Source organism: Odontomachus brunneus, unplaced genomic scaffold, assembly GCF_010583005.1.
Source record: "Odontomachus brunneus isolate Ranch 3 - 2012 unplaced genomic scaffold, Obru_v1 Obru_scaffold_130, whole genome shotgun sequence".
Lineage (NCBI taxonomy): Eukaryota > Metazoa > Arthropoda > Insecta > Hymenoptera > Formicidae > Odontomachus > Odontomachus brunneus.
Window position 1 is genome coordinate 253668 of NW_022639580.1, and position 12905 is coordinate 266572.

Sequence of the window (12905 nt, forward strand, 5' to 3'; positions counted from 1 at the left end):
ATATATATATATATATATATATAGTTACAAATAAAAAATGTTTATTTATAAAAATAAAAATTATTGGGGAAAAAAATATTTGGGGTGTGTGTGTGTGTGTGGTGTGTGTAGTTAGTAGGGAGTAGGCGTTAACTCTGAAATCTGCCCGAAATGTGGAAATAATTCCGGGCACTGATTTAAATGATCGCCCGTCATACAATTCGACACTCCTTCGCGCACGAAATACACTTTCGACACGCGGAAAGATATCACGAACGCGTCGCGGTCGCGTTTCACTTTCGAATTCATGCAAAACGACACCAAGCTACATTCAAATAATCACGTGACCTCCGTTGAGACTCGTGATTGGCAGATCTGAGTTACCAGTAATACAAATGATCGGTGTAACAATCGTGGTATATAATCATCGATTACTCTTTGTTGACTTCGTTTATCGTAATATTTCGCATATTAAGAGCATCTCGAGCAATATCCTCCGCCTTGAATTATAAAATTTTCAATATATAAATTGTATGTAAATTATTGGCTGTTTCATTTAACTGCACTGCGCTACACTTTCTGTACGTGGAACAGATACTTTAATTCGAGAACCGTCTACTAGCTTAGTCGGTTGGACGAGACGGGTCGTGACACGTTTGTTCGTTAAACCGTACCGCATCTCACGCGATTTCGGCTCACCCGAGGTAAGTCTCGTATCCGTACGGTAATCGAGAGTGCTGAAAGTAAGCGTCGCGCATTTGTCGTGTAAGGATTTCGTTGGATGACCACAAGAAATTCGGGTACGAGCCGAGAGCGCTGAGTGAAAATATCGCGTCCATTACGACGATCCCGTGATCACATCGCTGTATTTCTCATTTTAGATTCGCGTAAAGGATCTCACACGGACATTATTTATTGCGGGGAAAAGTAATCTCATATGTTTATCATAGCGAAACATGGTTAGACTGTCTTTGATGTGATATTCGGGTAACGGTCGCTATGATTGTCGGGAATGCCGAGTGAAGCGCTGCGCGATCGAGATACTTCGAGAAACTCAATCGCTGCGAATTGGTCACGCAACAAATCACTGCGCAGTTCATGTTCGGGGAGACATAGCGCGAATTCAACTAATCGAAAGTTCGCGAATTATTCGAGAAGGGCGAAAATGAATCTCGCGCGTTCACCGCGACGAGACGTCGGTAGATGTCGACCGGGTATCGACGCGAATCCGTGTGTCGGCAGTGCCGAGATGTGGTCCGATTGTCGCAGCACTTTTGTAGTTCGCGAACGCCGATGCGTTCTGTATCGAAAGAATCTCGGGCGCGCATCATGGGAAGAGCCAAAAATGAATCTCGCGCGTTCGTCGTGACGAGGCGTCGATAGATGGCGGCCCGAAGCGAGTATCAGTGCGAATCCGCCTGTGCAGTGCCGAGATGTCGCCCGATCACGCCATGTTATGGCGGCACGTTTGTGTAGTTGAACGACGGCATTCACGTTGTGGATCCATGAGAGAAATCGCGCGCGTATCGGTGGCACTGCCGAAAGTGAATATCGCGCGTTTGTCGCGAGGAGTCGTCAGACATTTTGCGGGACGATCTGTCGGGAGTGAAATATTGCGCGATCCTGACGTCACGTTATGTCCATTGACATTTTTGAACAAATCTTGCGCGCATATGATCGTCGGGACTACTGACAGTGTAGTTGTGCTGCGTGAGTCGTCACGAAAGTGGACATTTCGAGGAGCAACTCACCGAGAGCATCGAGCGAAGCATTACACGAGTCATGGCAGCTTGGAGTTTAAATAGCAGTATTTTATATTTTCCACTCATCGAGGAACCAATCGGTGAGTAATCAATAACAACAGACAGTGACTTTATCGATACATCCTTCGGATAAATATGCAGACTCGTTTATAATACGCGGAAGTAAACTTGGCATAAGTTAAGGTAAGAAATAGAAATAAATTATTTCGCATTTCGTTTAGCACGTAAGCGCAATAAATTCCCAGCCAGCACAAATGTCCAAAATCGAGTCATAAGACGTGTTTAGGACGTCTTTAAGACAATATCTTATAAACGTGTCTTAAAGATGTCTTAAAGATGTTTTAAAGACGTCTTATGATTCGATTTTGGACATTGTCTGGGTTGTTTGTATTTCTTACTCCAATATTTACGCCAAGCTTACTTCGCGTATTGTAGACACGAGAGAGAGAGAAAGCCTCCAAAGTTTTTCATTTATGAAATCCCGATAACTGACAATCGTGCTTAAAAGAAAATTGCCTTCAAACAAGACGCACGTGACGTTAGCTAAACAAATCCACGATTTATAGTTTGTATATTCGGGACACAATATGCCAGATAGTCAAACGCAATTCTTAATCGTGATACGCGAGAATAATGTTTACCCGAGATTATCAAAATAAAAACAGGCAAACGCGAAGTCGCGCTCGGAGTTCGTTGTGTTTACGGGATGGAAGATCGCGTCGAATCGAAGATCGCGCGCATCGCCGCCGGCGTTGGGTGCGAACGCACGGTGGCGCTACTTGCGCGATATAAGAGCCGCGTCCATGAAGCGGTACACTTCAGTAGTGTGGGTGACCGTAGCGGGAGGAGGGTGGCTCCGCGCGCGGCCGCACCGCGAAACCGTGCCCATTCGCCTCGACCACGGACGTCCACTCGTTTTCACGTCTCGTGCGAAAACATGGCGGCCAGCGACGATGAGCCGATGCATCTCTACGAGGTCTTTCAGAACTGCTTCAATAAGATCGCCAATAAGCAGCCTGGTGAGTGTGCGTCGTCCAAGTGCCGTGTCTCTCGCGCATACGAGATATCGCGACCGTGCGCCGTGCGTGGCCCCTGTGGAAAATAAAGCGACGGACATCTCTCTGTCTCTGTCCCACTCTCTGTGCCTTCTCTCTCTTTCTTTCTCTCTCTTTCTCTCTCTCTTTCTCTCCCTGGTGTGTCTAGTGTATTATCCGGAGCGGTGTGCGTATTTAAAGGCCGTGCACGCGTGTTCACGGAGTGTCCGACGTCGAGGTTGTCGTCGACGTCCGCCTCTTGCGGCCTCGCTCGGTCGATGGAGTCTGCGAACGCGGCGAGGAGTCGCGCGTTCGACGATCGTCTCCGTCGGCCGCCTCGACTACCCTGCGCTCGCTCTCTCTGTGTTTTGGTTCGCTTGTCAGTGCCCTGGACAGTGCTGCCCCGTCGACGGCGACGACTAACGCGAGAGCAACGGCTCTGCCTCGTGTTCCCCGTATTCTCTTCGTTATCCTCGTCGTGTCGCCGTCATTGGTGTCGACGTCGTCGTTCACAGCGATGATGTCGCTGTCATTGTCATTGCCGTCGTCGTCGACATCGCTTACGTTCACAGTTTTCTTTCCGTCGGCGGGACCTCGCTGGCCTGCGTACACCGTGCCGGAGTACGAATGACATAACCTAGACACGTTTACAGAGATGTCCGCCGCTGTCATGTGCAACAGTGTGGACGGTAGAGCGATGTGTATGTATGTGGTGTGTGTGTGTGTGTGTGTGTGTGTGTGTATATGTGTGCATGGAGTGAGCGAACGTATGTATGTATGCGTATGCGTGCTCGTGTGTATGCGAGGGTGAACGCCGACGGGGAGGCTTCCCAGAGAGAAAGACGAGTTACCGTCGCGATGCCGTTGTCGCCGATAGATTGACGATAGAAAGGGAGAGAGAGAGAGAGAGAGAGAGAGAGAATGACGATCGGCTTGATTCTGTCTACGTACGTCTGCACCACGTGCCTGGACGTCGTGGCGGCGACGGTACGAAATCGTTAGTGGTTAATCGCTCGGATGTAATGCAAGAGTCCATAAATCGAATCTTTTTTCTCTCTCTTTCTCGCGAGCCTGCTCTCTTTCTCCGTTTCTTTCTCTCTCTCTTTCTCCGTTTCTCTCTTCCTCTCCTTCTCCCTCTCCCTCTCGGCAGTCAGCCTCCGCGGGCGCCGTTTTTCTTTTATTTCTCGCTTCATACACCTGCCAGAGGAGCAGCCACGGATGCGCCGTTGCGTGCCGCGGAGTCGTGCGTTACCTCTCGAAAGAGGTTCTCATCCTCCGTGGATTTCCGATCGCCGTGGCACGTGTCAAATTCGAGTCAGAGTCCCGCTAGTCTATCCGGTTTCTTCACCTCGCCGGGATCGCTCCTCGAGTTTTAGATTAGAATTTCATTTAGAGGGCCGTAACGATTGTGGAAGTAAACGAGATCCCTCTCGATCCGCTTTCGCACGTATTCTCGTGTATTTAGACTAGGCGGAATTATATCGTGGCGCTATGACACACTTCTCGAGGCAGCGGTTCACCTCTAAAGATCCGCGGAGATAATTCCCGTGCTAATTATCGCGCCCCGCGACGCACAAAGCGATTCGAAATTACGATTCAGAGGAGAGCGTGCGCACGCGAGAGGTGTATTTGCGCGGCAGAGTCCGCGGCATACTTGGTAACTGAGTCTCAAACGTTTGTTTGGTTTGAGACGCTGTTTGTAAGACGACGGTGCTGTAGCCCTCTCGTAGGCTAAGTTCGGCGCACAGCCGAGCAACCCGGAGACCGCAAAAACGGCCTTTTAGACGCCTCGTCCGAAGCGTTCCCATTTATTCCTTTGAAACGCACAGCGGCTATTCAGTTAAATATAATTTATATTGCGGCATTGCGCCGCTCATAAAATTTCCTAGAGTGACGAATAAGTTGACGAAAAGGACCGATGTCTCGTAGCGATGTCTGAGCGAGCTCTTGATTTAATCTTTCGAAGTATTCGAGAACACGGCCAGCTGTTTATACACGATTAGCCGTATCGCCGATCTCTTATCGAATATCTCGAGATTATTAATGCGTATTCTTATATCAAGTAGCGTTGCTAAACTCTGCCAGCAAATCGTCGAACGTTGTTCTCTGCGCTGCTTTGATATTGGCGTGAAACGTTTTGAAGCGCTTCGCAACCGTCGCGCTGTGATCGCGGTAGTTCGTTTGAAACATTTGAACGGTTTATACGCGCGACTCTCAGATTCGCCGTGTCCGGTTTCTCCATAATTTGATAACTGTGAGACAATTGACCGATTCGGCCCGTTAATCTCGGCGATTGTCGTTTCGCGCTAAAGAGTCTCGCGGGGCCGTATTGCGCCGCGAGTCGTTTATTAAGGCTCATATTACTTTGCGTGCCACACTTAACGAACCGTATTACGACGGTCGCGAGCCTCCAATTCACGGTTACTCTATTCGCTATTTTCTAAACAGTCCGGCTCGATCGCGAACGTAGAAGACACGGAGGAGCTCTGCATGAGCAGGCGTACAAACGCGATACAAACAATATATCGTTAATCGTTATCAAGAGTAATATTACAGAAAATACTGTGAATCACATATGAAGAGAATATTATAGTAAAAATTATGATACAATTTTAGAAGTAGACTGACACCATGGTGAAAATTATAATAAGACATAGTTAAAGTGATCATGAACATAGTAAAAATTACTATAAGTGCAGTAAAAATTATCATGTTTATGGTCACTTTTATTATGTTTTATTACAATTTTCGTAATAGTATCAGTCTATTCTCGACTAAAATTGTATTGTAATTTTTACTACTTTTATATTTTTTTCGTATACAAATATATAAACAGAGTTCGGTCAAATAAAGCGATTTCTGCTGAAATATAAGTGTCTCGAAATTCCGGTTAATAAAGTCATCAGGATTTTGTCTACATTGTCCAGATTTCTGGTTGACCTGAACAGAAAATTTCAATCGGAATTTCGGAATCGCTCATATTTCATGCTTCATTAGAATCTGCTTCATCAAACTTCTTTTTTCACGCACAAATGTGATGAAAGAGTAAGTACGACATAAACGACAAATTGTCATTCGTCAAGTTGTCATTTGTCGCTTGTATCGTTAATAGTGAGACTGTTTCTGTGCTGTTCTCAATACAACATCCCTTGCGCTCGATCTCCAAGTGTCCTAGAGTCGAGGGTGCGTCGGTTCAAGTGCAAGGGTATCCGAAAATAGCATCCACCCTACTTATTGAAAATACTTCCGGCGCCCGCTTTTAATCCTTTCTCGGTCGAAAAGGCTCGTCACGGTGAACCTTCCAGCTTTCTCGCGGCACTCCGCGTGGACGCTTTCTAACACATACACACATATGTGTATATATATATATATATATATATATATACACGCTTTTATACATATATATCTTTTTAATGCTCAACGCTGTAATAAGACGATAAAACAAAGGTAATCCAAAGGCGGTCGGAACAACAAACAATTTATAGTCCGGCCGCGCTTTCACAATCCGGTGGCGTCGCGACGTCAAAACGGCGACGGGGGTGGCTTCGAAAGTTATCCCGTGTTGCATCTCGCCGCTAGCGGATGGGTGCATTCTGGAGAATCCATCGGCGAAGGTAAACATTCGCGGCCGCACGAAAATAATCTGATTGAAATTACGCGTAATGCGGGGAGAACACAGGTCGAATGTAGCGGCCGATCGGGTCTAAAATTATCGCGCGGTGACTCACGAGTAAATCTACCTGGACGCGGAGTTTGTTTCAGGAAGTAGCGAGAGCACGATAAAATATAGTTTAACAAACACGCACACACATATAACTGTGATTCACGTATGATGGCGAACGCCATTGATCAGTGGGTCGCTCAAGTCGCGCTTCTTCAACTCTTTCTATAGCCGGCAAGTAATTTTTGTCGCGGGCACACGAGGAAATGCATTCCCGCGTGCGTCGCGCGGAGATGCGTGCCGTCTCTTATCAAATTCGCGTATTATTTCCCGAGTGAAATAAGGTCGTCCATCCCGGACGTGACATATCCCGCACGCGGCGAGGTCCGTCGAACCCCACAGCGTCGTTTTCGAAACTTCGCCCGCGATCGTGAGATATCTCGTGTATCGTCGCATACATTGGCCTGCTCGGCCGAGGAAACATTCCGCTCGGGGTCCGCCGAACCCCACGGCGCCATTTTCGAAACTCGCCTTCCTCGGAGCGAGAGTTTAAGCGAACGACCATAAACGAGCTCCAGACACAACACTCGTGACTTAGGTTCTCCTCTCTTTTTCTTTCTCCAGCGAACGCGGTTACCTTCGTCTTTCTCTCCTCTCTCCTTCTCTCTCTCTCACTCTCTCTCTCTCTTTCTTTCTCTTTCTCTCTCTGGAGAATTATCGAGGGAGTGTCACCGTGATGCACCTGCCTCTCGCTCCGTCTCTCTCTCTTTCTCCATTTTTTTTCACTCCCGTATATACTACCACTACCACCTTCTTCTCCTCCTCCTCCTTGGTCTTTTCTTTCTTCGTCTACCGTGCACGCGCCTCGCGCGCACGTCCTCGAACTTATAATGTGTGTGGCTCATGTCGAAAACCCACATACTTAAAATATGGAGGGAGGGTGTGCGTCATCTTCCGCCGATGTCGGGAAAATGTAGCATCGCGACGCCACGCGATCTCAAGATTATCGAAGTTCGTTAAAATGCTAGTTTCTTCTCCCGCCTGGGTCTGTGACGGATTTTAATAAAAAGAATTAAGAATTACATTCTCGTGGGAAACTGAGAATATCTGTTTTCGCAAATGGAGCGCGGATGTTTTAGTTTGTTTGAGCGCGTGTACAATGTGTTCTCTCTCGTCTCAGAAGCGTTTTAGACTTTGCTTTACAGAAAGAAGAAAAAAACTTGGAGAATGTACAATATTAGTCGCCAATATAATTCGCGAGCGAACAAGCGCGAGAAAGCAACGCGATAAAAAAGCGGACCGTGCGATTATCCGCGATTAGGTCGACTTAATTTCACCGCGAGCCCTCGCGATACGTTTCGCAGCGGGGTCCGTCCGTCGTTGCGTTTATTAATACAGCGGCGAGCGGTGCAACATTGCGTGCGCTTGCGTTTACACAAGATGCACACGCGAAAGATGATTCTCCACGAAGGAGATAGCAATATCGCGGTTATAAATATATTCCGGCGAATTTTATCAGGCGCGCGGTTTCCTTGGACGCTTTTCAATCCTCTCCTTAGGAAAGGCCAAGTCCAGAGTGCGCTCTCTCTTTCTCTCTCTCTCTCTCTCTCTCTCTCTCTCTCTCTCTCTCTCTCTCTCTGTCTCTTTCACACACACATACGTATGGCACGCACACAAATTAAGGGCGGGCATAATCTACATTTACAGCGGGGGACTCGATGAGCATCTGCTTCTACCCCTCTCGCCCTCGACCCTCCGTTCGTCCGTCGCCCTAAACTCGATCCCTTTCCCCGCCGACGAGCATCCTCCCAGCCGCGCATTCTCCCAATCAGGATCATTCCCTCTTCGTTCGTTGTATCGACTTCAACTCTCTCTCGCTCCCTCGTTCTCTCTCTCTTTCTTTCTCTTCCCCTTCCTCTCTCTTCCTCGCGTTTTCTTCGTCGCTCTCTCCCTCTCTTATTCGGTGTATCTCTTTCTTTCTGTCTCCCTCGGACGCACGAGCGTACGCACGCAGTGGTGTCGATAGGTCACGCGAATCCCGGGTCGAAGCGGCGGCGGCGATGGCATTATCTCGTTATTATTAATATCGACCTTATCGCGGCAAAAATGTGTAATCGCATTAGTAGTACACCGAGTTACGAGATCATTCCGGAAACGTCGCGCAGAATTCTTGTCACTTCACAAAACGTTTCCTGGATCGCGATTGCGAATTCCAAAAAGTTCGTAGGTACAAGTACTCGCGACCTTAATGACGAGTCTGTAGAGTTTCTGTAACGCGTCGAGAAGTTTTCTTTTTCAGTGCGGGGGCGGGTGTTGCGAGATCCCCCTTCGCGTGGCGCGTATGCAGTCGATCTCTCGCCGTCATTACTTTAGGTGGCTAAAAACAACGGACGGCGGGGAACGAGGAACAAACGACGGAAAATGGAAGACATTTTAAGGCTTTTTGTGGAAAACACGAGCGCGCCACTCGAGAATTTCTGACTAATGCAAGTCTCTCGTTACCGAACCGCGTATACGCCATTCGCCTCGCTCCTGTTATGGTCGATATGAATTTGCCACTGCGTGAAACTCTCACTCCAGAGTCCTCTTTCTCTCTTTCTCTCTCTCGCCCTGCGACTCTCCCGCTTTCGTTACTCGTCTCCCTGTCTCTCTCCGTTTCTTTCCGCCGTTCTTTCTCTCCCTCTCGCAGTCGTAGTTCGCGTTCGTTCCTCAAAGCTCCTTTCTGTTCATCTCTCTGTTCGTCCCGTCACCTCTCTCCCTCCCGCCTGCTCCTCCGCCCTCTCGCCCGTTTCCTCTCCGCAAATTTGCGATGCTCCGTGGAGAAGAGCAAAAGTCCATTAGCCGCGGCGAGAACTGGGTTACAGAAACGAGCTTGCCGCGATAAAAAAGACGTCGGATGATCCGCGTACGGCTCTTCTCATACATCGTTCCCGATCACGTACATGAACACCTTACAATTTCGCGTACGTCCGATACCTGAGGGCTCACGTGTGAACTCTTTAATTTCTCGTCTAACACACATTCCAATTACGAGACTTTTATTCCCAATACTTGGACGTGTGTTCGCCCAGAGAGGGCGAAGCAGAGAGAAAGACACACAAGTCTTTTGCGAGATTGACAGTGGGCGAGAGAAGAAAAGTTTCGTGGTCTTTGAAAATCTTCTCTGCACGACGCATCGAACGGCGTCCTCCGCGAGGACAAATACCTATCGTCCTCCTAGAGAGCCGTGTCTCTTACCAGCTGAAAGCACCACCCTACAAGGAGCACCATATCCTGGTATCCCCTTGCCTCATTGGCGTAGGCATGTCGGTTCTCAACTGTGTTTTACTGTCGCGCGCGACGAAATACATCGTAACGTAATATATTCTGTAGTGTTTTATCCTTTGGTGTCCGATGTCGATCTCTTTGACATCGATCACACGTGTGGGATAAACCTAAGCCGGCAATTCTACTCATACGACGGTTATCTAACGCGTGTATTTATCATTCGCGAAATCAATCTTGCTGTGTAAAGTGAACTTTCGTACCTATACGATTGCATGTGATTGAAACACCTTCAATATTACCTTCAATATTAATCAATTTTATTCGTTGGTGACGAAGTCGCACAGTAATAAGAGCTTTGGAACGAATGTTAGTATCGATCCATACAAGCCTGATCTACAATGTGCTCGCCTCCTGTTTCTTCCTTTTTATCTCTTTTTGAGTTGAACCGCAAACCTTAAGCCAAAGGAAGATAGAGAACAAGAAACAGGAAACAAATAGCGCATTGTAGATTAGGTTTCACGCACGGAAGAAACAATTCCGTTAGTGTAACTGAATTTTCCGTTGCTTGGTACGCGTAGAGACCAGATGAAGAACTCGATTGTAGAAAACAGGAAAATTCCTTTAGGAGGTTTCCACTTTCAGTCAATCGTGTTCTCCGTTATTGCAACCGAGTTTTAATGTAGCTGAATGTTCAGACAAATGTTTTCAATGACAAAGATATATCATTTCACGTCGGCAAATTTCAATCTGGTCCCTCTCTGTTCAGCTGCACGAGCTGAGATTTCTTTTCCCGTGCGTAACATGAAAATTGCAATCGCCCCTTTCTCCCCATACATCCTCCGTACGCATTATCTCACGTACTCTTTAATACATTGCTACTCGAAGGCGCGTCGTATACCACATGTATCTCGGATGACGACAAAAATCAAGAGAAGGAGGTGGTGCGATGCCACCTGTAAAGCACCGACGGGCACGTGCAATCCAAGAGAGAAAGAGTGAGAGAGAATCTGACCGTGTACGCACGTATGCACGCACATGTGCGCAAAACGCACACGCATCCGTGCGTTTTTGGCGTCGATGGCGATGACGACGACGACGACGACGACGACGGTGGCGGCGGCGGCGGCGACGGCACCGACCTGCGCCACGTTCGAAATAGACATCTGGCCAGATTTCGTTAAGTCTGGCCCACATGCAGCGATGGCGCATACGTGCACGCACGTTGTACGCACCCGTGTATGCGTGCGCGACGCGCGCGTCCACGCGACCGGGGCTCGAACAAATGTGCACTCGGCGGCTCTCTCCTGGCGCCCGGCTTCGAAAAAGGGGCTCCGATTTTTTGGCAGGTGCCACTGTCCTCGAGCGCGACGTCACCTTCTGACGTTCAATGGCCCGCGCGCGCGAATCACGAAATCCGGAGGAATGTCGTTTCTAATTGGGTAAACTGTTGCGTCCCCGTCCGAGAGAGGAACGTTCTCGACGGAACGTGGCTTGGAAGAGACACATGCACTCTCTCTCTCTCTCTCTCTCTCTCTCTTCCTCTCATGTAGTGAGGCACATGTCATCTCATGTGCCATTTAGGTTTATTAAGGTTAATTTTCATTCTGATTTGACCTAGTCTTCTGTCGCTATCCTATCAGGAAATTTTCGTCGTCAAATATTAACAAAGACGCACGAGAAACAACTCTCGAGTCGAGCCAATTCGGCGAGTCGCGTCGCGCATATTCTTTCCGTCCCATCGAACTTTGTTCCGCGGCGCTTAGCAAACAGCAGGAGAATTTCGCGCCGCAGCTCGAGTTCCTCGAGTTTTATCGGGCTCCTCGCGCCGCGGCGTCGCGGAAGCAAAAATGGCGTCGGAAGTGCCGCGAGATCACCTGTTGAATGTACACCCCGGAGGGCGACCACCAAGATTCGCTCCTCGTGCCTTCGGACCTTCGTCCTCGTTGTCCTGCCGTGCCGTCGTTCGCCGTGTGAATGAACACGCGTGTCAAGAGCGTCGCGTAGAGAGCGTCGCCGGTGAGTGCGAGCGAGACCAAGAGAAACCGGAACACGTGTACGCCACGTGCCGACGGTGGCACGCGCGCGCACGCACTCTGGCCACTTTGGATTTTCTCTCTCTCCCTCTCCCCCTTTCCCGCTCTTCTTTTTTTATACACGCAATTTTGCGCGCACGCCTCTCCCGTTTTCACCGGTCGTACTTTTACTCGCCACGAATCGCCACGAGCGACGATCTCTTCTCCGATCTCTTCTCCTCGCCTGCTTCTCCTCGGTCCAGGATTGTGCGACGCTCGAGAATGTTAAGGAACCGTGTGCACCTACCTCTGGGTGCGCGCGAGAGGTAAACGTCGCCACGTGCAACGCTTACCAACGAGCGTGATGCAACTCGCGTTTAACCCACATTCTCGAACACTTCAATTAAATTCAAGTGTTCGATGCGAAACTGGATCATACTGACGTGACCGTTTATATCGAAATTTATTGTCCGCGCGCGCGCAACCGTCGTGCGTCGATACGTCGGTATACTTTATGCCCGCGGCTCAGATTTTCGGCTTGCCATCATTCTGAAACTTATTCCTCAGGTTAGCTCAGAGAGGAAAATAACATCAGCGACTGTATTCATGCGTCTTTCTTTCACGCAAACCTGAAAATATTTTATAATTTTCGATTTATCGTTTAAAAAAAAGAAACTCTTATTTTATAACGCAAATCAAGGAAAGGATCGTGTCACGCGGCGAAGCTCCGCGAGAACGTGAGACAGTATCAACGTGCGATTGTCGTGAGCGGCAGGTTGAGATGCACTGGGGCCCCCGTGGTCTGCGCCAATGTCCTCCAGTGGGCCCCTTCTAGGGTAACACGAAGGGGGGCACTGGCAGCGACAGCTGCTGCTGCTGCTGCATTTCCCCCTTTGCCTCGCCACCTTCCTCCTCCTCCTTCTCCTCCTCTTCGCCCTCGCTCGCCCCTCACATACGTTCACCCTCTCCTCCCCCTCGACCCACAGTCGCCTTGGTCCCGCGGGCCTCTTGGCACGCCGACATCCCCACCATGGGGCCCCATGGTCGCGTGGCAGGCAGCCTTCTCCTCCACAAAATACACCTTCGCTGTTCCGTTTACTCCCGAACGGCGCAACGGACGATTCCCCCCTCTTTGCCTCCCTCCTTTCGTTCTCTCTCTCTCTCTCTCTCTCCCTCTCCCCCCCCCCCT

The 12905-nt window shown here is 49.0% G+C and overlaps 1 protein-coding gene across 12 annotated transcripts in view; it reads left to right on the forward strand.

Annotated features, from left to right (window-relative positions):
- The first annotated feature begins 1432 nt into the window (after window positions 1–1432).
- LOC116849987 (protein daughterless) overlaps window positions 1433–12905 on the forward strand; it is a 196021-nt gene continuing 184548 nt past the window's right edge. For 11 of the 12 annotated variants that reach the window (XM_032827729.1, XM_032827731.1, XM_032827730.1 and 8 more), the window contains exon 1: window positions 2551–2761. In XM_032827729.1, the coding sequence (XP_032683620.1) occupies window positions 2680–2761 (82 nt within the window). In that variant the 5' untranslated portion in view covers window positions 2551–2679. Of the gene's footprint in view, window positions 1823–2550; window positions 2762–12905 lie in introns of those variants that run through there. The other variant, XM_032827737.1, reaches the window with a different exon arrangement.